Raw genomic sequence first — 27,343 nt, forward strand, 5'->3', positions numbered from 1 at the left:
AGAGAGACCTGCAAGTAGACCAGATTTAACTTGGGCCTTCATTCATAAGTGGCCTTGACCATCAAGGTCAAATGGCTATAACTTTGTTATTTTTGAATGGATTGTCTCTAAACTTGAACACAGCAATCTTTAAGGATAGACCTTCAAGTTGAGCAGAAGACCATGACCTTCACTCATAAATGACCTTGATAATATTGTTAATATTGTACTAATATATTTTAATTTCATCTTCGTAAATTATAAGGAAAACATTTCTGCATCAGAATTTTATTATTTCATATTTTTTTTTCATGATACAGGTAGATTATGTGGAAATCTATGATCAAGAGACAAAATAACACTCTTATAGTACATTTCTCTGTTTGATTCACACATAAAATACTTTCTATATACAGCATAGAAATAAATTACAACTTTATGTTAACAAGGTTTTTTTTTATTTTAAAAAAGTTTTAGAAGTGTGTTCATTATCCCTAACAACATTTCAATAATACCTTTTGCTACCAATGTCAATATTTACAGATAATCTTTGGTAACAAAAAGCAAAAAATAATAATAATTAAAGAAACAATGATTAAGAATTAACACATTTTGTAAAAACAAAAAATACATCTTATTTCTATATGAACATGTTTTATTTTAATTATGCAACAACCCTATTTAAAGGCTTTTTTAATATATTTCTATTCTTTTCTTGCACTTTACATACTATGTGGCAATGCTACATGGCTTTGGCTTAGAGTGAACTACATCTGATAAAGTATTGTGTAAAATTACATATATGTTAATGTATGACATTTCAAGTTCATGTTTTGTCCATACATTGGTAGAAGACGGTACGACTTTCATATCCTAGAATATATGACATGTACCTTTCATGAACGGGTATATAACAACATTTTGAAATAATTTACCATTCATATAACTATTACAACAGAACACTTCAAATACTGGGAATTAAAAAATTCTGACTTGTGACCTTAAACTTACCGATACATGATTCCGACAGAATACACATTGCATTAACTGGTTTATGGCATTTAGACATAATGTACTGTTCAGAAACGTGTATGACATTTAGACATAATGCACTCTTCATTAACAGGTACATGACATTCAGACATAATGCACATGTCAGAAACAGGTACATGACATTCAGACATAATGCACTTATCATAAACAGGTACATACAACATTTAGACAAAATGTACCATTCATGAACAGGTACATGACATTCAGACATAATGTTCTGTTTGCATACTTGTATACAACATTAAGACATCATGTACCGTTCATTAACTGGTATATGCCATTATGTCAGCAAACATCTCATATACCAGATAATGACATTCTCACAATGTTTCATATGACATTTAAAATAACATCTTTCATATATTAGTGTACAACATCTGACATAATGCAGCTTTCATATACTAAAATACCGGTTTCAGAACACATGCAACATTCAAACATTTGGTTATGACCCTGACAGAAAGCATGTATATACCTAGTACCAATGTTTAGAGGATGGACCTAACAAGTATCTTGTTCATGAAATTCTGACACTTGGGTGTACAGCATTCTGACATTTGAAGATTTATCTTCCTAACACTTCTGATAGATAATATAATTTACTCATAAATGAAATGTGCACATTTAATTTTCTTAGAATTTAATAAATTGTACTTGCATTTTTGATTAATCCATTGTTTTGTTTTATTTTTTAAAAAAAAGATAAAATAACATTATGGCAAAATATTTTAAATATAAATAAACACTATATAAATTAAAACATTTTTTGTTGATTATTGTTAATAGCTTAAAGATTTGTTTATTAAGAAAATCAGTTTTAATATGAGTATAACAACAGTTAAGTAAATAAAATGCTATGACCAAATAAAACAGATGGCTTGTGCTGTCCAAAGCTCAATAATGTTTAACATAGATTTCACCACATAAACTACTAAGATTGGGTTTAAAGCAGAATGACTTACTTATTGATTTCCTTTTGGCACAAATAACATTTTCAAATGAACAAAATATTACAGACACTGGAATCTAATCGAATTATGTCAAAACAAGCATATAATTCTGCAGTTACATACAATTTACAAATAATCTCTTGTCATTGGATTTTTTTATGGCCACTTTCTAGCTTAACTGGAAGGAAAACCCCTAAGAGCAATATTTCAGCCATCAAGTAGGGTCACGTAAAACAACCTTCATATAGCAAGCTGTGAAGCTTCCTCACATAAAATTGTCAAGTCCCTATCAGGTTTTAAACCAACTGTTGCAAGTGGTTCAAAATTGGAAACCTTAACCGCCCTGCCATGGACATCTTTTTCACTCATTAATCTGATTCATAAAACAATTTTTTAACATCAACAATTTATTAATATTTAGTTAAGTATTAGATAGGACTTCAAAAACAAAGCATATTTTTCATTTGCGTCAAATAAAATTTAAAAAAAGGAAAAAAAGCACAGCACAAGACAAAGGACTTCCATCAAATTGTGTTCAGTTAACTAAAAGTGAAAATAAAATCTGAGACAGGACATTTAATGATATGAATAACTACATGATAAAACTAAAATGTTAGAGCAAGTGATTTTAACAAAAATTATAAATAAATGCACAATTTTTTTAAACAAATATATAATTTGTATATAATATTACTAATACAAAACTCTTGATAATCTATTCTACTCTAACAATTGACAGCTCCTTTATACAGTCAGCTTCCATTAAACTTTAAAATAAATTTATAACCTGAAATTTTAAAGGAAAAATTAAAACAAAAAGAAAATGTGAAGATGGCTCCACAAAAAAAAAACAAGTTTAGAGTATCAAGTTTGTGGATGTACATATTGATGGCTGGGCCTTGTTTCAAAGAAAGTCCTAAATGTATCCCAAGTCCTAGGACTTTATAATCAAATCCATATTCCTAAGAAAGTAAAGAAATAGAATGGCATGGGCTTTAATTTGCAATGTGTGAATGTTTAATCAGAAATTTTTGAGTCGTAAGTTTTCTATTGTCTTAGTTGTGTTATTAAGACTGACTTAAGACTTTCTATGAAACACATCCCTGGTGCCTGTATCATGTATATTTGGCACATTTGCACAATGCCTGCAATGAGGAAGTGGATGGACTCGTTTTCATTAAGATAATAATGGATTGAACAGTCAACAAATAGGGGTTGTAGATTTTTTTTACTGTGAACTTAAATGACAGATCTTTGTTCAATCTACAAGACATGACTTCAGCTGTTTAAAGTTGCACATGGGATAAAAAAACTCAAATATACATGCTTTTAAAAAAAAAACAATTTCCATATACATTTAAGCCAGTTTATCAGTGCCTCTTCAAAATACTGACCATCCTTTGTAGAATAAATTTTAAACAAGATCTTTGCAAAAAAAGTTTAAATGAAACTATTCCTCAACCAGTATATCATATAAAAGACATTCAAACGTTTACATTCATACCATAATTCGTAACCTACCAACATAAATTAGTATAAAAGTTGACCTGTTTTCCTGTTTTTCAATGATTTATGTATCAGTATAAACAATTTGCATACGAAATGAGATCAATCAGAACTTTCAACCAATCACAGTGTCAGATACACAATCTCAAATTAAACAGTCTGTCATTGGTCAAATTTCTTTTAATTGCGCAACCATCTATTGGATTATGAAGTACTTTTGATAGCTTATATTGGGACACAAGTTTACTTTTACCTATACTATGTCAAAACATTATACTATCAAACCAGGGGGATAATAAATTAAATTATGTGCTGAAATCTTTTGTTACAGTTCCACAGAAACAAAATTGACAGTCATATAGAAATGTATCAGGATTTCGTAAAAGTTCACTTTTTGAGTATTAACACAAGAAATCTAATAAAAACTATTAAAAAAAATGTGAACAGGTAAAATTATCACACTTTAATTATTTGTTTCCTTATGAAAAATACTTTCCATAAATCACAGACTATGACATGCCTATTTATTGTACATACATAGGCCAATGAGAAAATTTCTCTTACTTCTCAACAATAAATGAATTGAACAAAGCACCATTTTTCAAGATGAAATCTCTAGTAGACGGACACTACATATAAGTTTGGACTTTATGATTTGTACAGGACCATTCACACTTTAATTTTCATTACTGTTGTTTTTTAATATGAAATGATTTCAACCTGTTGTATGGTTTTATGACTCAAAGCATGACTTTATATACATGTAGAACACCAAGTTTAATGTATTTATTGAATAAACGCCCAATAGATTTTATTTTCAGTACAGGATGAACCACGACACAGAACCAATAACCAGAGGCAGCTGAATACGCATGTTTGTTTGCGATGTCACAGTTGATTTTAACAGTGCCCAGCAGATTTTGTTAAATACTTTCAGTATTATTTTTGGTCTTATCTACCAGGACACAAAACAACAGACATGACTCACAAATTAACACATATGGTCTTAGTTTCTATCCTGACTAAAAATATTTAAATATGTTAAATTACACAACCTCATATATATATATATAAATGTACAGTAATTTAACAGGTTTTGCAGGGACCAGAGAATAACCTTAAATGTTTCATTTCTGGTGAGCCTAGTTATCGAGTACGGAAGCTACCGATGATATCAACAACTGTTAAATGATTAATATAACAATCTGAGCTCTCTATTCAGACTAGGGTTGAGCTCATTTTAAGCTCGTCAATTCTTCAATATTCTATACACATGTTTAAAACAAACAAACTAGCTAAAACCCATTATGAACTTTTTTTTAAACAAAATTACAAACTAAAATAAAACCGGATTCGCATCCTTGGCTATAGTTACATGCATTATTGTGCAATTAGATAATCCACTATGCGTGTGCTTTCCTTATTCTTGCTACAGTCATCAGCTTTTCTAATTCTAGCCAACTCCACTACAAGCCTTCGTTATCATCTATGTAACACAATTCTCCAAACAAATCCAGAAAAATGTCCAATCATGATCACAGCATTAATTTATGTCTATATATAGTAACATTGACCTTTCAAGGTCGATACTGTTCACATTATTTCATCATTACTATATATAGTAACACTGACCTTCAAGTTTTAATGTCAAGGTCAGACTCTGTTCACCAGGTTGAACAACATTGTTAGGTTTACACATGTACGTGTTAACACACGACGAGTGTTAAAACAGACAGACTTATATACACAGCTGCCGTGTAATCACAGTATTATAACATGAATTAGGTTTACTTTTTACACCAGTCTGTGTGTAGTGGGGAAATATCAAACCGGACCATTCTGAACATTGGCACCAGATTGAGTTGCTGTATCAAATGATTCTAAAGCATCTTTTGCCTGAGCCCTGAAAACAAAATACAGCTTAATAATTTAACTTAACTTGTACAAATGTTAATATTTTTGCACCACATTATTTTATTGATCTTTTTTTATCTTGGAGTTAACTGAGGTGCTACACTGACTTTAGTTTGTACCAAACCTTTTTGTTGCATAGAAACATTTTCTTTTGATAAGTTAAAATCTAAATTTCACATATTGTACTAACTAAGTTTGTATACATTATGTCTCAAGGTAGAATAGAAAGTTTGCTATGGTTAGTTCCATTCAGTGTAAGTTAAACTTTGTTCCTATTGGCACCAGTACAGGCTAATCATTTGTTTCTCTACAAGCAACTGCCAACATCTCCACATAGGATAATTGAAATAGGAATGGAAGACTAAATGATAGCAAACTAAATTATTTTTTGGGTGCCTTGCCTAGGTCTTGACCTCACAAATCCAAAGTCCGTATACTTAACCCCCTCTCTTCCGTGCTATAATGACGATATTCAGATATATACCTTGTTGTAGTTAGAGAAAACAAGTGTTCCTGGGCTCTCATCTAGAAATAACTTTCCTTCAACCCCATCTTAATATTGGCATATAAGCACTAAAGGTAAACCGTTTTGACCAACCATTATATGTAGAAGATTTAAGTAATAAACTCAAAGTCTACCTTAATTCTTCTAGTTTATCCGATGATATATCGGGGGTATCTTTCGTTGGTCCATTTCCCTGAATATCTGCTTGACCAGGAGTCACACAATTAGGAGCACCCGCTGGTTTCATAAGTCCCACTTTGGTCAGGAAACTGGAAAATACAATATCCCATTATTAACTATGTCACAAGTCTTTGTAAATGAGAGTTATAACTTATATTGATACTTCGACATAATACATGCTTTCCTAGAAATACTGGTTAAAGTATTTAATATCATTTTCCTTTTTTACTGTATTATTATTAGGTATATAAAATAATAACTACATGATTTTGCTTAGAATTCTATACACAAATTATGATTTACAACTTTGCACATGCTTGTTAAAGAGTCAATGTATTGTTAGTTAATAATACTATCAAATTTATGATAACTATTCAAAGCTTGTTTTTCTCCCCTATATTTTTTTGTTATATATTAAATTGTAATTGAAAGATGCAAGATGCCTATTGGTAAATCTTGGTAGAACTACTGACCTGTAAGTTAGCAGAACAGCCTCTTTTTATTAAATATCCTATTCCTTTATTTATTAATAAAGCAGTTAACTCAATTATATGTGCATGTACATACATAATTATATCATATGTGCATTGAATATATTCTTTAAGACTTCACTCATAAAATATACATTCAATAAAAGAACTTTCACCAGTTACAATGTTTTTCTTCAATTAACAAAGAGAGGTAAATTGCTTACACACAATAGTGTTTTTCTTGAATTAGTATTTCAAGATGATCAGGGTTATGGAAATACATAACAACTTTCAAGGTAAAAATGTTATAACATCAAAATTCAACATCATAAAACAGTGTGTCCTTTGGTTTTAAAATCTAGTGGGGTAGCAAATAAAAGCCCAGGACTATTCAATTCTACAATCTATAGCATACATTATGATAATACTTTCTTCTACAATATAAATATTCTATCAAAACTACCAGTACTGTATCATTCAAAAAGACAACCAGTTCCCCATTAAAACAAAATTGTGCTCGAAATATGAACTGTTTTTTGTTTTGTTTTTTTTTGTTAGGATTTAAATATCATAAACTCAAGACATCCGGCCATAAAATGACTCAAGTCATACAGGCAAAGACCTTGTGTGAGCTACAAGCATAAGCAAGCACTGGGTAGAATTGCTGACCTTTTATAAGCTAGCTTAATTGTAGCATACTTTAACTGAAGTATGGTGTGCATTTCATCATAAGCATTACAATAAATAAATATCAGCATCTAGGCACAATTCATCTTTACTCAAATGACAAGAACTCAAGTAATTTTCATCCAATTTATAGAGGGGAGATGGGAACATTTACAAATGAAATTCATTCTATCCTTCTAAATTTGTTTTCCATGCTAGCTTATTATATTTTACACACAAAAAAAAACTTGATGGAAAATTGAGAGCAATTTCAGAGATGCAAAGAAAGGTAAGAAATACTATTCCATACTGTTTTGTTAGAATTGAGAGTAGATAAATGGAAAAACTTTCATAACATAACAATCTCTTGAAACCAATGACATTTTCATATCATCAATCAATGGTGACACAAGCTAGTTACAAGCAGTTAGGACAAAAACACTTTACACCAGTTTACTGTAATTTCATTAAAATGTTCCGTATCTATTTTGACCCAATAGATTAACAGTACCAATCAATACTTTACACCTTGGTTCAAAAACTAATTCAAATCAAACATCAGTTAAATAAAGAGAGTGCAATTTGCAATATTATTCTTTTATTTTATTTTAAACTGGCATAGAAACTGTTTAAAAATATATTTAAAGATTTGTTAAGAATTTTGAATACTTGCATCTACAACAACTTGACCATGCCACAGGTATAAAGTCAGACTACAATGGTGTGCAGGCTGGGCTGGCTTTATACAGGTGGCAAAATTAAGTTTTTTTAAGATTTTGTCTGTACCGTAAATAATGAAATTACAGCAAACGTTAACTCTGATTAATAACATAATAAGCCAATCACAATAGCTATAAATAGTAACAAGGTAATACAATACAGAACAGCTTAGAGATGACAACATGGTTAGTGCTAACCAGACTCACTTAAAGTTAGAATTAAGATCATCATCAGGCGACTCTTGTTGCTCATTTGTGTTACACCTTAAAACATAGCATACACTGAATACATTTGAGCTGCGTCACGACAAAACCAACGTAATGCGTTTGCGACCAGCATGGATCCAGACCAGCCTGCGCATCTGCGCAGTCTGATCAGGATCCATGCTGTTCGCTTATATACTCTATAACAAGTAGAGAAACTGATAGCGAACAGCATGGATCCTGATCAGACTGCGCGAATGCGCAGGCTGGTCTGGATCCATGCTGGTCGCAAACCCATTATGTTGGTTTTGTCATGACGCGGCTCATTTAAATATATGAAAAAATAAACAACATGACAGACATGTGAGCCCTGTATTAATAATTACTCATCCAAAATAAAAGAGTTTAAACCAAAAGCAACAAATATCTCAACAAACCCATACATATATATGTAGAAATAACTAAGTTCTTGTGTAATGTATATATTACTTATGTGAATATCTATATTCTATGATGCATAAAATAGTGCTCTAAAAAAGATGAAAAAATTAAAATGGGTGCCTAAAACCTAAATTAAAGGTCATGCAAAGAAATAATACAAAAACTGTTTTGTCTACACTATATATCTTATACATAAAAAGTGAATTTCAACGTAATTAAATGAATATTTGATATGTAAATTAGTCAAAGCGACTGATGACTTGACACTGCAACTATAAACTGTAGGAAGTTATGTACAATACATACCCATCGCCTTGTGCATTTGTATCTGGGTTTAGCTTATCGGAATCACAGTCTGTACTAGGGGTTGGGGGAGATCTAGGGGACTCGGGCACTGGCTCCGCCCCTTCATCCTCTGGCAAGGGACTAGATGGTGGTGTGGGGGGCTTCTCAGACGGACTAATAGTAGTAAATAAGTTTCTTGTTTTAATACACATACAACTACACATAAATAAAGGTAAAAAAGAGTATATGAATTCACTATATACAAGAGCTGTCATGCATAATGAAATGGCCAGCAAATTAGGTAACACTTACACCGTCAGCCTTCCTTCATACAGTCTCAACAGAGCAAGAAGCTCATTAACTTCACATGCTGTCATAATAAATTACCAATGAATTTACCGTCCAGAGCAATAAAGTAGAAAATAACTGAACATGGCAATGCAAGCTAAACGAACAAAAGATTTTTTTTCTGGCAAAGGAGTAAAGCCGCTATAATATAAAATTAAAGCATGCGAAAAAAAAGAAGAAATATACCTTTCAGCCTTTTCTGGAATTTTTGACTGTGTCTGTGTTGTGTCTGGTGAAGACTGGTTCTCTGATTTATTTCCATCAGGAGACTGAGAACCAGCCGGTGTACTAGACGTTGACCCAGTCTGTTTATTAGATTGTGACCCAGTCTGTGAACTAGATTGTGAGCCAGCCTCCGTCTTGACATTTTCACTATTATCACTAGAAGTGTCAGTATTTGATTGTTCCTGTTTTGAACTAGAGTCTGATTCACTATTAGCCTCTACAAGTTTATCAACATCAGTTCCTAAATCTTCTTCCGTCGTGTCCACACTTTCTAACTTTAAATCTATTTCTTTGTTACTGGCCACTGAAACATTACAAAACACTGATAACTGATGTACAGAAATATACCTAATACATGTCACGATGTGTTTGACATCACATTACAATTCCAAAATGGAAAGTCTGAAATGATCTATTATTCAAATTAAGTTTGAATTGAATGTTCCAAATTCAAAGCTAGTAAAATCTATTACATTTTGTACTTAAATTATGCATGTTAAAAGTTTGGTCAGACATCATAAATATGAAGACAGGCTGCCCTAACTTCTACACTTGAGGTATCAGAAAGCTAGTGTTTAAAATGTTCAACTTACAGTAAGCATTTGTTCTTGAGCTAGGTTCTGTGGTATCCATGGCGACTGGTGAACTACTTCTTGGCTCATTTCCATCACTGTAATCAAATAAGATATTTCGACCACTATATACATTTACTAATTTATTGTTAAAGAAATAGTCTGCAAATTGCATCAACACGCCTTTGCAGCTTTCACTAACAATGAAATCCATAAAAATAAATCCCACCCCTAGACATCTAGGTGTTAATACAGGAATATGAAGCATACTGGTTGGGGAGATAACTTCGGCTGGTTGATAAACTCGGCTTTTTATAATTAAATCGACTTATCGGCTTTTTTAATGTAATCAAGCTCACCATCTTGTACAAACGCTGGAATTAGACAATATCTGGAAATTTTGTCAAGTTTGGTAAGATATTTAAAAAATAGCACAGACATTTACCCGTTTGTTTAAAAAACATGCCTATATATATTATGGGAAATCTGATTGCTGTACGCATGCGCAGTAGATGCTCATTTTGAGGCCCGTAAGGGGTTACTTTTATATATTGACCGACTACCGGTAAAACAGACAATGTTCACGGATACATTTTGTAGATGAATTTAGACTCAATTTTGTCTTGCAAACTCAGAAAAAGTCTGATTGCACAAATAATCACAAATGTAATCTTTTAGTGCAATGGATTGACAAACTGATGTTAAATGCTCCTTTATATATGTTATTGTGTAGGCTGAATACCACTAAATTAATTTCTTCTTCACTCTGTTAAATTACGAAGTTACCCAAGCCAAAATAATTTTGAATCACTAATTCTTAAACTACATATTTCGTATGTTAATAAATGAAAATGCATGTCTTTTTACAAACAAGAGGGCCATGATGGCCCTGAGGTCGCTCACCTGTATATAGGCCCCCCAAACCCCCCAAACGTTGCAGGGCCAATTCAACCAAAGGGCTTTTATTTGCACAAACTTGGTAGACACCCATAAGAAGATATTTCATGCTAAACATCTAAGCTCTAGCTCATTGGGCTATTTAAAAGAAGATTTTTTTTTAAGTTTTTACTATACACATATAGTTAAAAACAATGACACCCCTGGGGCTGGGCCAGTTATTACCCCAGGGTTTTTATTTGAACAAACTTTGTAGACACTTACTAGGAGATGTTTCATGCTTAATATCTAAACTCTAGCTATTTGGTTTTTTTCAAAGAAGATTTTAAGTTTTTGCTATACACATATAAGGAAAATCAATGACCCCGGGGCGGGGCCAATTTTGACCCCAGGTCTTTTATTTGAACAAACTTTGTAGACACTCACTAAAAGATGTTTCATGCTTAATATCTTAACTCTAGCTATTTGGGTTTTTTCAAAAAAGATTTTTTAAGTTTTTGCTATACACATATAAGGAAAATCAATGACCCCCGGGGCGGGGCCAATTTTGACCCAAGGGCTTTTATTTGAACAAACTTGGTAGACACCTATTAGAACATGTTTGATGCTAAATATCTTAACCATATCTCTTTGAGTTCTTTAAAAGAAGATTTTTTAAGTTTTTACTATATGCATATATAGGGAAAATCAATGACACCCGGGGCGGGGTCAATTTTGACCCCAGGACTTTTATTTGAACAAACTTGGTAGACACTTATTAGAACATGTTTCATGCTAAATATCTTAGCTCTAACTCTTTTGGTTCTTTAAAAGAAGATTTTTTAAGTTTTTACTATATGCATATAGGGAAAATCAATGACCCCCTGGGGCGGGGCCAATTTTGACCCCAGGGCTTTTCTTTGAACAAACTTGGTAGACACCTATTAGAACATGTTTGATGCTCAATATCTTAGCCATAGCTCTTTGAGTTCTTTAAAAGAAGATTTTTTAAGTTTTTACTATATGCATATAGGGAAAATCAATGACCCCCCGGGGCGGGGCCAATTTTGACCCCAGGGCTTTTATTTGAACAAACTTGGTAGACACTCACAAGAAGATGTTTCATGCCAAATATCTAAGCTCTAGCTCTTATGGTTTTTTAAAAGAAGATATTTAAAGTTTTTTCTTTCGGTTGCCATGGCAACCAGAGTTCTGCATGGAATTAAATTCTTTGAACAATTTTTAAAGGTGACCACCAAAGGAACATTCCTGTGAAGTTTGGATGAAATTGGCTCAGCGGTTTATGAGGAGATGTCGTTTAAAGTAAAAGTTTACGGACGACGGACGGACGGACGGACGGACGGACGACGGACGAAAAGCGATCACAAAAGCTCACCCTGTCACATTGTGACAGGTGAGCTAAAAAGTATCCGAGTTTTTTGTTGTTTTTTTACATAACATTGTATAAAAGTAACTGCCCTTATTGAAAATTTCTGATAAAAAATATTTTTTTATTTGACATATATGAATAGCAAAGGAATAATAAAATGTCTAAACATGTTATTCTACGTTTGAATTTACTCATTAAAAATGATTTAAGAAGAAAAACAAAGAGCCGGAATTATCTACTCGCGCGTGTTAAAAATGTGCTTTTTACGTACCTCTTCCAGGGCCTCTCAAAATTACCCGTCTTGTTTCTAAATATAACTTTTATGGTGATACTGGAATATCGAAGAGCTGAAGTTTATTATGGTGCAAGATTCATCAGAATACGTAAACAAATAAATGAAATATGCCCCAAAAACACCGATTTTCGGCCGAGTTTATCTCCCAAACCAGTATCCCATCCAAATCTTAATCTTGCAATGAAAACATCAATTTTCTTTTGTATCTGGTATTCCAATCATAATGAGCAAAACAATTATAATAGCTCATAATTATATTTTTCACATGTATATGCATTTTTAAAAACTATTGGAACTGGCAACTTGACAATCAGACACTTCAATGATGAAAAAAAACAAATAAAAAAAACTCAGGTACCAGTCAATTTATAATTTAAATATAGCAGGGACATCTACTTTTAGATAATCAACCCCCTGATAAAGGTCTCACACTGTGACAGTCTGGTGAAATGCCCCTACACTGTAAATTGGGTATTTTGGCATAAAAAAAAACACCACCCCATTACCCAGGTAAAGATGGAAGGTTTACCCTAGTTCTTTTCTCTTTTACCCATACTAAGCAGAGCTAGGGTAAAAATTGACTGGTTCTTAAGATATTAAGATTTCTAGCATAAAAGTTCACCTTTTCATATTATCAAAACTAGTAAAATCTGCCCAATTATCTTTATTAGTGCTATCATCTGAGGTTTTATTCGGGAATTCTGCCCATTTCTCCTCTTTAGTGTTGCCCTGTGTTGACTTCTCAAAGTTTGCCCAGTTATCTGATTGCTCTTGTTTATCTTGGTTGTTGCTGTCCCAGGGGGATGTATCCATGGCGACTGGACCACCCTCTGTTGATCCAGATTGCTGTTGCTGTTGTTCAAAGTTAGCACTCCATGCTGTAGAATTTAAAGAAAGTCTCAAGTTTTTGTTGCAACATGTTAAAATTTTGTTTGCATTTTAGCCTCAGTGAGATATCATGAATTTCTTGCTATTTAAAGTTAGCAATCCAGAGAAAGATAAATAGATTGATAAACTTGGTTCATATATCAATTAAAGAACAGCTGCTCCAACATATTTCAGTATGACCATAAAAGATGAACAGATAATGAAATAAGGATGATGTATGTGTTTTTAAAATTGCTGCAATATATACATTATTTGATAAAAACTAAAAAGGCATATTAAAAGTTCTGTGCCTGTGTAACCACTACTGAAGATCTTATTTTCAATGTATTTACCAGCTTCAACTGACTGAAAACAGACATACCCTCGTTTGAATCAACATCCATTTTTTCGGCAGGTCCTGGTTGTTGTGTAATACGTTTAGGTGAGTCTAGTTCCTCCTCACTGTCTGTACTATCACTATCATCCTGACTACCTCGTGTAACTGGTAATCTTCTATAACATACATAGAGAAAACAACAAACTAAATCACAATTCTAGAATGGGTAGATCCATATAGCAAAAAAATCGAATTTCAAATGATGGAAATAGGTTCAGCAGTCTACTAGGCCTACATACTTAACTTTCAGTGATTGAAAAATATGCATTATGGACTTGTCAAGGTTTGAATATGAAGTCTACTGTCAATGTTTTTTAATATACTAAAATGATTTCACTATGCAGCCAGCAGTATGGAGTGTGTCCAGACAGCATAAACACAAAGATAAGTCTTGACTTTAAATTGGAAGTATTGGAAAGTCAATTGAACAACAAGTGTTCAAGGAATACCAAACAAGCAATTAGTTCCTACAGTCAGAATGCAAGAAATAATCAAACAATGGACACTTAGATGTTAATAGTACATGTTTATTAATAACAAAGGAACTATTTATTTTTATATGGATGCACAGCATAGTGTTCCTTTGACATCGTCTTCATCCTTAATCTGTACTCAGCAGCTGCCATTATGTATAAATAGAAAAGCTGTATACTGCCTTGAAATCAGAATTGTCCGTTTTTGAAATTTCTTAATTACTGAACAACCAGCAATAGAGGTTGTTCAGATAGCATTAAACTACTTCTCACGTTTTATACTGATACAACACCTATCACTATTATAGATAAAGTATACATAATTTTACCTACAGAACTGCATACCATCATTTCTTTTACACAAAATATAGTTATAAATTACTGAACTCAGTTAATACAATCATCATTTCCCCATCATATTTCTTGCCTCAGGCACAAGTAATTAACTTACTCTGATCGTTTCTGTTGTGATGATGGTGAAAATGTGATTTCTTTCTCCTCCCAGATATCTTCATCACTATCGTTATCAAACTGTTGAAGTCTCTCATTACAATACTGTTCAAAACGGGACGCATTTGGTCGCTGAAACACAGTTATAACTAAATGCAAGCAAAGCACCTCAGTATTCGCCACTTAAGACTTACTCTTGTGAAAGCATTTTGTCTGTGATTGACTAAATCATATCTTTCTAAAAGATGATGGACCCTGACAGAAACAATTCAGGCGGGTCAAAAATAATATCGATAAAAGCATCTTGTTGTCTTAATGAAAGTCTACACTTTTGTGATAATTACATTATTTTTGTGTGCAAACATTACATACGAAGAAATTATTCAAAATATTAGCTTACCACATCTTCATTTACTGTGCCACCAAAATCAATACTTGATATTCTGTCAGTGAATGGGGAACTGAAATAAAGATACCAAAACAATCTCAATTATATGTATCACAGAACTTAAGCTGACTGCTGAAAACTTGAGATAATGATTATATATTTCAAAGATGTTTTACTGATAAAGAATTTAAAATCATATAGCGACTTATGTGAATTATAGATTACAGCACGCACAGCATTACATCAAACAAGAGGGCCATGATGGCCCTGAGGTCACTCACCTGTATATAGCCCCCCAGGCCAATTTTTACCCAAGGGCTTTTATTTGTTTATTTGAACAGATTTGAACAAACTTTGTAGACACTGATTAGAAGATGTTTCATGCTTAATATCTAAACTCTAGCTATACGGGTTTTTTCAAAGAAGATTTTTAAGTTTTTGCCATACACATATAAGGAAAATCAATGACCCCCTTTGTGACAGGTGAGCTAAAAATGGTAAATGCAATTGAATTTCAGATTTTTTATGTTTTAATGCTAATCATTAACCTTTCATGTACCGGTATCTCATACATAATGCAAGTACCTTCCTCATGGAGAGCATTTTTATCAGGGTTTTTTTTGAGAGAGACGAAGAAGACTGATACTATTCTTGAAATTAAGGAAGCCAGGAAAACTCTGCCATTACAAACAGAAGATATATCAAAACAGGTACTGGTTACAAGACAGATATATAGAACAATTCAATACTCACTCAGTTTTTTCTTCGTGTTCACCAAACTCGTCTTCGTTAAATCCGAACTGGTCGATGAAGTTGGAAGTCATCTGTTGCAGCTGATAATCAGAGAAGGCCTGAATAAACCAGGCAGTATTTCATGGTCACCAGCTTATAGGCGCAACACAATCTCAACACACACACTACCAACAAGCCATCTCAGGGACACACCAGATTAATAATGAGGCTTTATTTCTTTATAATTTTTTGGGAGGCTTTTTTTGTCTTTATTGAAACTTAGGCGGAGGCCATTCAATATTATACAAACACCCCATGTCCCATCTCCCTAAGACTTATTCAGTACAAGTAAAATTACACCCCCCCCACCCATTTACTGCCAGGATAGCACAGCAGTGATGCATTGAATTACAACCTAATCCCTATTATCTCCCCTCATTGATAAGAAAAGAATTCATTTCCATGCTTAAACCTATATTAATATTGCCAAATCCCATACATTTGTCACTCCTGCTCTCATTATGAAATAAAACTTTCAAAGCTTAACCTAAATTCACTTACATTTTGAAGTATCACTGCATTGCCTAGTTTTGTAACCTATACTGCACACAGTTGCATTGATATATTGTATGGCCAAAGAAGCATGGGAATCAGTACTGAGTTAACTGAGAACAATTTTATATGATTATTTCCTCTTATTTATCATTCCAACATATTGATCCTAAGAGGGTGTTTTTGGGGATTTTTTTTTATATATTTATATATATCAATCAAAAAGTAAATAATGATCCATTTATCCCTCAAACTGGTGTATCCCTAGATACTACATGCAATACTAAAAGGGGAAATGTTTCAACAAAATTGGGTAAAATATTCCTCATCAAATACTCTCAGCAGTACAATATAGTTCTTTAACTTAATACCTTTTCTGACAAGTAATCTATGATTAAAGATAATTAAAAAACATTTTCAAAAGTTATTCTCTATACAACTAGAATTCAGGGCAGAAACTTTGCAGTTAAAGCATTAAATAAAATCTCTTGAAATCTTCAAGGAACAGCTAGTTTTTTTTTTAATAAATGTATTTCACCAAGTCTTTTATTTTAAATTCTGCTGAGAACATTATTGTACAGGAATATGGAGATTTTCTACATGAAGGTAACAGAAGGGTGTGTGTTACATTATGTCATGCAAGTTTAGTGTAACACACTGGTAACACACTGTAATTTCCTTAGAAATTTGGAGAAAATGTTTATAATTTCATACATATGACACTCCTTAATACTTTTCTTCACCAAAATCTCTTTAAAAGATGATATCTAAGAATATTTTTTTTACAACAAACATCGTTCCCAAATAACTAAGGAAAATTTGGCAAAATAAAAATCAAAATAATTTTAAATATGTATTTTATAAAGAAACAGACAAATAACTGTGTAGTGACCAATAAATTACAATATATTTTATCTAAGCAAACAAACTTCTGCATTTACATATTACTGCAAACTACAAAACTTTGCTTACTTAAAATCTATATCTCTTTCTCATATATGCAGCGTGCGATCTTAGGGTTTTTTCGCAAAAATTAAATTCAAGAACAAAACTAACTTTATAATTCTGATAGGTAAACATGCAAAATTTCAAACAACAAAATGTACAATCAGAACAAGGAGCAAGTGAACCACGTCAAAAAAATAATATAAATTAAAAACAAATAAAAATACATTGAAAGCAAATTGATTTTTAAAGCAATGATTTAGTATAAGTTTGGAATATCCCAGCTGTGACCATTTAGCTGGTCACATATGACTCAATATTCTTTGTGTCTTATTTATGTTGTTTTCCTTAGAATTGCCATCCCCAGATTCTCGCGGAACCCTATATTATTGCTTGTTCAAAATACCCTCCCCCCAATGTACAAGTCCTGTGAATATTGGGTCATATGTGTGAAACAGTTCAACATAATTTACACAGAAAAGAAATTATTAGGCAGAATTTGTACTTTAATATTAACAGACTACAAAAAGTCAGTAAGATTCTAGTAAAGCCTACATCATTTAATTACATGTGGATAGTTAAAATTACACACAATTTAAGAATAATATAAAAACTTAATTTCATATAAATATTGAGAATTTTGCTGCTTTCTAAACAGTCAAAAATTATATGAGAAATAAACCTTTACTGTGTTGCTCATTGTATAATTTCAAACTTAAGTCATATTAACTTCTTGGTACTGTGTGTAATTTCACTATCTTGTTATAACAAGTATAGTTCTCTGACAGGATCAAACAGGTTCTGTTACCATTTAAATTGTACTTATTCTATTCTGTGAAAACTGGAAAGTTTAAAATTCTAGCAAAACAGACCATTTTTCTTATTCTTGCATTCCTGCTTATTGAGTACGTTTTTTGTTTTGTTTTGTTTTTTAAGCATGCATCATTTGTAAAGAACTCTGATAACAGAAGCTGTTTAAATCTGAACACGTTATGAAACAAAATTTAACAATTGGTTGGTTCAATTTCACTTGGTTTCTTGACCGTATGAGAGAGAACTTTTACCTCAATCTATTTTTTTTAATCATTTTTTATTTAAGAATGTCCAAGCATCATGCCATAACATCTCTACATTTGTTTAGCATTTCTATACCAAATATCAAATAGTTTCTTTTTCTTATACAAAAAAACCCCCCAAAACAAACAAAATTTGAATCAACACTATTGTTAGTACAAACATTGTGTATGTGTAGAAAGATTTGCAACAGTAGCTATCAGAGAAACAAAATGTCAACATTCCATTTTTTTCCATATTAGAATTCATTGATATTAAAAGTGAACTAAATGTGCCATTCCTCAATAAAGAAAACATTTTAAAGTTATGTCTAGGGTCTTGTATAAATATCAGTAAACAGCACTGTTAATAAACAAGAATAACATATAGCCAAAAAAAAAAAATTAATGAAGGCACTCACTAAAATAACAGTGCTTTATTCAAACAGACACAAATAGTACATTTCCAATCTCTGTGCTAATGTTTCTCCTCTTTCAATATATTAGAAATCATGTCTCCTTACTTTATAATCTCAATTAAAATATTACAACATCCACCTGTCACTTCAGTGAAAACAATGTTCGCTCGTGAAGTTATTGTCAAGTTATCAAATTTATTTTGCCGTGTCTCACTAGATCAAAATCTTTTTTTTTTTGTTCATATACATATATAATATATCCTAATATTCAAGATCAAAATTCTAACTCTAGGACAATCTTTTCTGCTCTACGTTTGACCAAACAAGTATTAAAATGACTAGGTGGATAACTGCAATCGTACACTTCATACAACTGACACTTTCTGATTTGCTGATACATTCATATAATTGTCACTTATACATTATCTAACTATACTTATACATTATCTAACTATTTTAACAGATTGATGATTTTTCACAGAATGTTTTCGAGTTACTTTTTTTTCATCAATGTCAAACAGCATTGTCAAGAACTGGTGAAATGTTCATATATTTAAAGCTTTAAAAATAGCACACATTTGTTTTGTAAATTTTCAGTGGTCAATCATGATGTTTGTATTATCTATATGCATGTCTGCTGTAAAGTTCTTATTTTTTATTTCATTTTTTTTTTATCAAAATAATTGAACAGCATAATAAGTTTAAGATTAAAACTTGACCTGTTGCTACATAACAGTGCTTAAATTGCCATCTGCTATATAACCTGCTACAAGCCTAATATTGCTTACAATATTAGTTTTAAGATTTTTAGATTTTTGACAAGTTAAATAGCCCTGTACAAACAGTTGCATGCCTATATAACCCCAGTCACAAAGGGAGGGTTATATTGGGAAAACAACGTCTATATATGGCCATAAAACCTGTCAAACATCTTGCTAACGATTTTATAATACAGCAAACTTCCGTTATTAGAAAATTACTTCATGAATTGACAGCAGCTGTGTATATAAATGTTGTGATTATCCAATGAAAAGTGTTGTTACAAATGTGCATAATTATAATGGGCCATATAATCTGTCAAAAAATGTTATTAACTAAAAATAAACATATACATGTAGTTGCTAAAACAAATATTAACTTCCAGTCAAGTTTTGTAAACTGTCCTGAAATTTTCACAAATGTAACAGCAAAGCAGATACCAATGACAAATTTTAATGTATGAAAGTTGAATACCTGTTGCATAGCTGTGTCTTGTGGGAACGGAATGTTGCTAAAGTCTGCGTCATCATCCTCACTGCTGGAAGCGAGGCCGTGACCTTGAACCTGTAACATGAACATTTTTTTATTTGTAAAGTGTACAACTTCAATATTCTTTCAATAAATGACTTTGCTGTATAGAATGTCGTCTTTGGTCATATCTAAGTCGGACCTTTAACCCACTTTTCTGTTCAGTAACCATTAATTACCAACTTCACCTCAAGTGACAGTCTAATAATCACATAATTATGATTTCAAAATCAGCATTGACAAACAAATGACTGTTAGACTCAATGTCATTAAGCAATTCGCCTCAGCCAAGGATCAAACTAGAGACCACTGGATAATAAATCTGATACTCCTTTTGTGCTAAGATGGCAGACCCGGATTGATAGAGTCAGAAGTAATATATCTAAGTATATTTTCAAAAAGAAAAAAAAAGTATTAAAATAGCACTAACCAACTCAACAGTGTTTCTTTTATTCGTTTCTGCTAAAGTACCCGTTAAAAATGCCTCCCATTTTTCCTTTAATTCATCTGGTTGTTCTAGAAAAGCAAACAAAAACATGCATTAAATAAACAGTGGCCCTTAATTTTAATCATTGCATTTGATTTATTGAAAGTTAATGCAGGAAAATGCTTTAAAACTACAACAGCTTTAGTTTTAAAATAATTCTATAAAGATTATACACACAAACAATATTTGTTTCTCATATTTTACAAATATGTAAATTTTTTACACTAGTTTATCAATCAAACATTTTAATCATAAGAGAGTTAGCTCCCTTACACTGTAAATATATTTTGACATTTGCCATGTCCCTTTATAGGATAATAACTTTATTGAAAAGCTTACTTTATATATAATTAAAGTTTTAAATGATATCAAATCGCATATATACATCTAGATGTCTTTATACACAAAATGAAATTTTCCAGGTTTATTATTAAGTTATATTAAATACTAACATATGACACGGTCCTTACTAAAGAACAAATATCTGAGCTAGTATATTATATCAGTAATCAGCAATTACCTGTAAATAATGTTTTTATAGTCTCGGCATTTTCCCCTTTTTCCTGAGCATTGACTACATCATTGGCTAATCTTGTTAAATGACCCATAAATCCTTTTCTTCTACCAGCTTCTTTACTCCTGTACGTATGAATAAAAAACTTTAACTTTAGTTTAACCCTACTTCCTCTGCTGGAATCAAATTAACCTTTACAACCAGTATAGAGCCAGGTCAACTTGAACATTCATGTAACCTGACCAGGCTCTATACTGCTGGTAGCCCTTTTTTCATTTAGTATTGAAATCACTTAAATTTTGAATTTTTTAAGGACTTTTCCAAATTTAAAGCAGATCAAAAAACCTCCAGATAAATCTAGATGTTAATTAAAGAGGCACATAAGTTCATATAACATAACTACAAGTAATGAGAAAGATATGCTCATAAATTATCCATAAATACTGCAAGGTAACACAAAACTGGAGGCCATAATAGTGACATTATATTTATATTATATAAAAGTAACATATATTTACATTATATTTTACACTTTCATTATTCAAGGTCATATCATTTTGAAATCAGAAAGTCTTGATGTTTGAAATTTAGACATAAAACACAAATTAAAAGTTCATTCATATAATACAATACAACAGTGATTCAGATTGGGTCGGCCCTTCGGCCCATGGCCGATAAAAGTCATGGATGACCGAGAAAATTAAATTCAATACGCCCATCGGACCGAGAAAAATACTGTCTCTCAGACCATATGACCGACGAATTTCCATAGTAAAGAGTCAACATTTCATTGAATAATATAATCTACTGATGCATTGCATACCAGCAGAAAACGTAAATTAGCGTTAAATCCCAAGCAATTATTGATAAGTGATTCGGTACCCGCCCACATATGTGACGTAGAATGTCATAAGCCTATCAGCATTCCTGTTACATTTGCCGGTGAGTCAATTGACCGCCTACAGTAGTGTAGAATAAATTTTGTTTGCGTACAGTGCTTTGGCATATTTTTTTTTGTAGATCAAAAAACGATTTAGTATTTCATTTTACTTGTGTAAATCTTGAAAGAGGCTAATTTGAAAATAAAAATAGAATTTTTTCAATTGATCCATGCTTAATGACCCAATTAATTATTTTGCACTTTAACATACATCCGAGGAATATGCGAAGGACCTGTGTTTTCCAGAGGCCTTTTTTTGGCGCATTTTTTATAACTTTGACTCAATGAGATTTAATTAGTGCTTTTCCTGTGACAGTTATTTATTCTTCATCAATTTACAGAACATCTGAAATTATGCCAATTTCAAATCCACGGCAAACTGTTTTACAAATCATGCACTGCTTTGTCCTGATTTTTTTATAACTTCATTTCTTTCAATTGTCCGTTAATCACACCAAAATTCCCTGTTCAAGCAACCCAGAGAGGCAATATAACTATATCCAATTATTGTTCACTTTTCAATTGATCAATTATCCCATTTTCACAATAAACTAGTCTACACAACCCTCTTTCAATCATTACACATTTTACCTGTATGCAGTACAGCTAGTGACGTAGCATATATACTACCAAATATGGTAAGCATGATGCAACTATGTAAACAATTAACTCGCTGATTAAAAGTGAAGTTGTAATGTACATACGGGCTTGTGAATGGAGCTAACTGAGGTAATTCATTAAATAACTTTTTTCAGTTTATAGAGAATCTTCAAATGATTTTACTACAACATTTTCTTTTCTTTTCATTTTCGTTTTCCAACGGCTGAACAAATTATAGAGAAAAGGCTGATATATTCAAGTATACTGTACTGTAGTGGTTCCAATTCTTTTTTTGATTAAAATAAATTGTTTAGCATGACCCTCTAAATTGTCAAGTGATCACTTAAATCTGATACAAAAATTGGAGCTGGCAGAAACAGTGTGACGGACGGCAACTTTTGTCTTTGTTAAATAGATATTGAATATGCATTTAAATATTTGTTTATCCTTATTTTATCAGAATACCAGCCAACCATATACATTACTTATTTAGAGATACCGGTAAAAGAAATTGTCCTAAAGTTTTTCCTATGATTTAGGACAAATGACCTGACTTTTTTTTACCATTTAGGACACCTGTCCTAAGGAAAGAAGATCCAATCTGAATCACTGTACAATACTGTTCAGTTTAAAGTAAACAAGAGGGCCATGATGGCCCTGAGGTCGCTCACCTGTATATAGCCCCCCCCCCCCCCCAGCCAATTTTTACCCAAGGGCTTTTATTTGTTTATTTGAACATACTTGGTAGACACCCATTAGAACATGTTTCATGCTAAATATCTTAGCTCTAGCTATTTGGGTTCTTTAAAAGAAGATTTTTTAAGTTTTTACTATATGCATATAGGGAAAATCAATGACCCCCTGGGGCAGGGCCAATTTTGACCCAAGGGCTTTTATTTCAACAAACTTGATAGACATTCACTAGAAGATGTTTCATGCCAAATATCTTAGCTCTAGCTCTTAAGGTTCTTTAAAAGAAGATTTTTTAAGTTTTTACTATATGCATATAGGGAAAATCAATGACCCCCTGGGGCGGGGCCAATTTTGACCCCAGGGTTTTTATTTGAACAAACTTGGTAGACATTCACTAGAAGATGTTTCATGCCAAATATCTAAGCTCTAGCTCTTACAGTTCTTTAAAAGAAGATTTTTTAAAGTTTTTACTATATGCATATAGGGAAAATCAATGACCCCCCGGGGCGGGGCCAATTTTGACCCCAGGGCTTTTATTTGAACAAACTTGGTAGACACTCACTAGAAGATGTTTCATGCCAAATATCTTAGCTCTAGCTCTTAAGGTTCTTTAAAAGAAGATTTTTTAAGTTTTTACTATATGCATATAGGGAAAATCAATGACCCCCTGGGGTGGGGCCAATTTTGACCCCAGGGTTTTTATTTGAACAAACTTGGTAGACATTCACTAGAAGATGTTTCATGCCAAATATCTAAGCTCTAGCTATTAGGGTTGTTTAAAAGAAGATATTTAAAGATTTTTCTTTCGGTTGCCATGGCAACCAGAGTTCTGTATGGAATTAAATTCTTTGAACAATTTTTAAAGGTGACCACCAAAGGAACATTCCTGTGAAGTTTGGATGAAATTGGCTCAGTGGTTTATGAGGAGATGTCATTTAAAGCAAAAGTTTACGGACGGACGCCGGACGGACGCCGGACGAAAAGCGATCACAAAAGCTCACCCTGTCACTTTGTGACAGGTGAGCTAAAAATATAGAAGTGGATACACAATGTGACTACACAAAGATTGTAACGGAACAATACTTACTGTTCTTGATCATTTAAATCCCATTCATCTAAAATTCTTTGTACTAATTTGCATTCAGTAAATAACTGAAAGAAAAGGAACATGCATTCTCAGTGGAAGAGTAAATGAAAGTGTTTCAATATAGGTTGTCATTGAAAAATGTACATTGCTATACTCAAGCAAATGACCTGAAAATGATTTACTATGCTAAATATTTCTAAATGGACTTGTCCATCTTAAAATCTGGACTTAACTATTTATCATTTTTAAGGAAAACTTCAAAATATTTTTTGACTTAATAGGAAACAGTGCAGACCATGATCAAACAGCACAGATATGTCAGCTGATCTTCATCTTCACTGGTAACATGGGCATATTTCATTTAATAACTGACATTTGTAAACACTGATGTGTCATTACTTTACCGATCATTTTTATTCAAGAATTTGGCTTTCATACGGAACAGTTAATATGGCAAACATATAAAAAAGTTTATAGAATTCATATTCAAATGGTGACCAAGTATAAGTTAACCATACATATTACTTTTATCAAATGCAATATGAAGAAAGCAATATTTTGCTAGAAATACTTACTTGATTTAAAAGAGGACATTCTTTTTTACCCTCAACTTCTATTGGCGGATTACTGAGTATTGTATATAAACACTGGGTGACGTGGGTATGTAAGAAATTATTCCATATATAATTAAAATATAAATCCTGAAAAATGAAAAAAAAACAAAAAAAAACTTAAGTATTATGGCAAAACTAATGTAATATTTTTTTCCAGTAAAAATTCAATTTACAAATATGTTAATTAACATTGTTTTGTACGTTTCTACTTTCGCATTTCAACTAAACAATTTTTTATTTACTAATCCAGGATTTGAAGTTTATACAGAAATTGTTTGGGTATTTCTATTTTATAAACCACATATAATATTATATGTAAAAAAAACACAGTATATTGCACAGAACAAATTTTTATTTAATGTTTCAAAATCACTTACTCTTTTCATCAAACAAGGACACAGTTTCTTATCAATATGCATTCCTTCAGTGAAGTCCATTTTAAGTAGAATGGGCAGTCTTCCAACATGTATAATTAGTCATCCCACATAAATAACTTGCCATACTATTATTTTTTTACTTCTAACAACAAATAATTATTCACTTATTAACATTTAGCAAGAAATTTTTCAATAAAACAAGGTAATGAAAATCCAATTTGACATGGCCATTTTATCAATGCTCAGGTCCAAAAACAGCCAAACAAAAGTCCTTTCATTATCTTGTAGTGCTAATATTTCAAATTGTAACATGAAATCTAATTCTGTAATAGTACTCATACTTACTATTAAAACATTTATGGTCCCCAACTGTGCTAGTTCTACATTTATAGAATGTGTATTGGTTAAGAGAAGAGAAGCTACAAGTCTACCCGTCTGTAACCTAGTGTTACCAAGTGGAGGGTTTAATGACCCTGCTGAGGAAGGCATAACACAAAACCGTTGCTGAAAAGTATACAAGAAATAAAACTTAATACAACAGTTCATGGCAGAAACAAATGTTTCATAATTCCGTAGAGAAGGCTTTAAAATGTTTGTGTAATTTGATTATTAAATTTCCCTTTGATGCCAGTGTTCATCGATGTATTAAGTGGAACATGTCTATTAGACGACTTTTTCTGGGTAAAATTTAAAGGGATATATTCTTTGCAGATATCAATGCAACATCTTGGCATAAATCATTTAAAGTTTGTAGAGGAAGAAAATTGATTTCAAAGTTCAACAAAGCTAAAGCTTTGCTTGGCATTTTTAATTAAAACATTTGTCTAATTTGTTATTACTTAATGCAAGAAGAAGCAAGATCTGTTATAACATGTTATGGTAAAAATCGATGGTGTACTAAGAAAATTAAGGCACAGCTCCACAGGTTAGTAGAACTGCGAGCTCTAAAAATATTTATGTTAAAGATTGTGTAATGTTTAAAATTACAAGACTGCTTAATACCTTTGGTGGCTCAACCAATATAGTGTGGAAATCTTTCAATCTTGGATTGATTGCTGAAAGCACATTATTTACACCTAAAAACATCTGTTCAGCATCAACAGTAGTCATCTGTTCTACTGAATCTTCCGGCCTGCAATATAAAACAGTCATTAGATTATACACCCATGTATGCTACCATATGAGGACACTGGTTCATAATCTCATTTTCTTATTCTTTATGATACTTAATTTGTTCAAACCATTCATAAAGGTCTGTAAGTCATATTTAAACTGTTGTGTTACAGAAAAAAGGAAAAATGATAGTTGAATTTAGCTCTATAAAAGAAACACTGAATGTTACATAAACCATGATGTACTCATCTCAGTCAACATGATACTTGTAAATAATCTCAAGTCAAGATTGATTAAATTCAAACATTTTTTTGTCACAATGAATATAACTACTGCCGCAAATTTTCTTTTTAAAACACCTGAGTGTCAGAAGTATCAGTTAAATCAGAATAACTGTGACTGAAAAGTTTTTTTCTCAATGCTGTGTTTGCAGGGTTTCAAGTTTATTACTCCAGTTTTATGCGATGGATAAAGACCCCTCCCTTATTTCATCTAAGGCACAATAGAGCACCTGTTTTCAATCACATAAAATGGATAGCTTAATCAAGGGAAGAACAATTAGCTAAGTAAGTTTACAAATTTCTAACCACAGAAAAAACCATTATCTGCAAAGACTGTCGCTTTTTTAATTCTCAAAAATATATGGTTAACTTACCCTTGTTTCTTAAACTCTAGTAAAGTCTGTATTACAGACAAACCATTTACAATCACAGACTCATTTTTTGCCTCGTCTTTCAACATGTTATCTAATAACTTCGAGACATTTTCTTCCCTGAAA

At 32.0% G+C, this 27,343-nt stretch overlaps 1 protein-coding gene across 4 annotated transcripts in view; it reads right to left on the reverse strand.

The window, feature by feature from the left end:
- Positions 1-251: 251 nt before the first annotated feature.
- Positions 252-27,343, reverse strand: part of LOC132728944 (serine/threonine-protein phosphatase 6 regulatory subunit 3-like) — a 41,661-nt gene continuing 14,569 nt past the window's right edge. The window contains exons 9-27 of one of the 4 annotated variants that reach the window (XM_060714669.1): positions 27,221-27,337; positions 26,455-26,584; positions 25,798-25,956; positions 25,037-25,162; positions 24,462-24,526; positions 21,148-21,266; positions 20,571-20,656; positions 20,087-20,176; positions 15,907-15,986; positions 15,166-15,226; positions 14,767-14,897; positions 13,828-13,958; positions 13,201-13,456; positions 10,039-10,115; positions 9,407-9,749; positions 8,894-9,046; positions 8,150-8,206; positions 6,042-6,176; positions 252-5,391 (exon numbers count right to left, since the gene is read on the reverse strand). In XM_060714669.1, the coding sequence (XP_060570652.1) occupies positions 5,313-5,391; positions 6,042-6,176; positions 8,150-8,206; positions 8,894-9,046; positions 9,407-9,749; positions 10,039-10,115; positions 13,201-13,456; positions 13,828-13,958; positions 14,767-14,897; positions 15,166-15,226; positions 15,907-15,986; positions 20,087-20,176; positions 20,571-20,656; positions 21,148-21,266; positions 24,462-24,526; positions 25,037-25,162; positions 25,798-25,956; positions 26,455-26,584; positions 27,221-27,337 (2,395 nt within the window). In that variant the 3' untranslated portion in view covers positions 252-5,312. Of the gene's footprint in view, positions 5,392-6,041; positions 6,177-8,149; positions 8,207-8,893; positions 9,047-9,406; positions 9,750-10,038; positions 10,116-13,200; positions 13,457-13,827; positions 13,959-14,766; positions 14,898-15,165; positions 15,227-15,906; positions 16,005-20,086; positions 20,177-20,570; positions 20,657-21,147; positions 21,267-24,461; positions 24,527-25,036; positions 25,163-25,797; positions 25,957-26,454; positions 26,585-27,220; positions 27,338-27,343 lie in introns of all 4 variants that reach the window. The other 3 variants (XM_060714668.1, XM_060714670.1, XM_060714671.1) reach the window with 3 other exon arrangements.

This window comes from Ruditapes philippinarum, unplaced genomic scaffold (assembly GCF_026571515.1).
Source record: "Ruditapes philippinarum isolate M1 unplaced genomic scaffold, ASM2657151v2 ctg419_1_1_1_1, whole genome shotgun sequence".
In the NCBI taxonomy this organism is placed as follows: domain Eukaryota; kingdom Metazoa; phylum Mollusca; class Bivalvia; order Venerida; family Veneridae; genus Ruditapes; species Ruditapes philippinarum.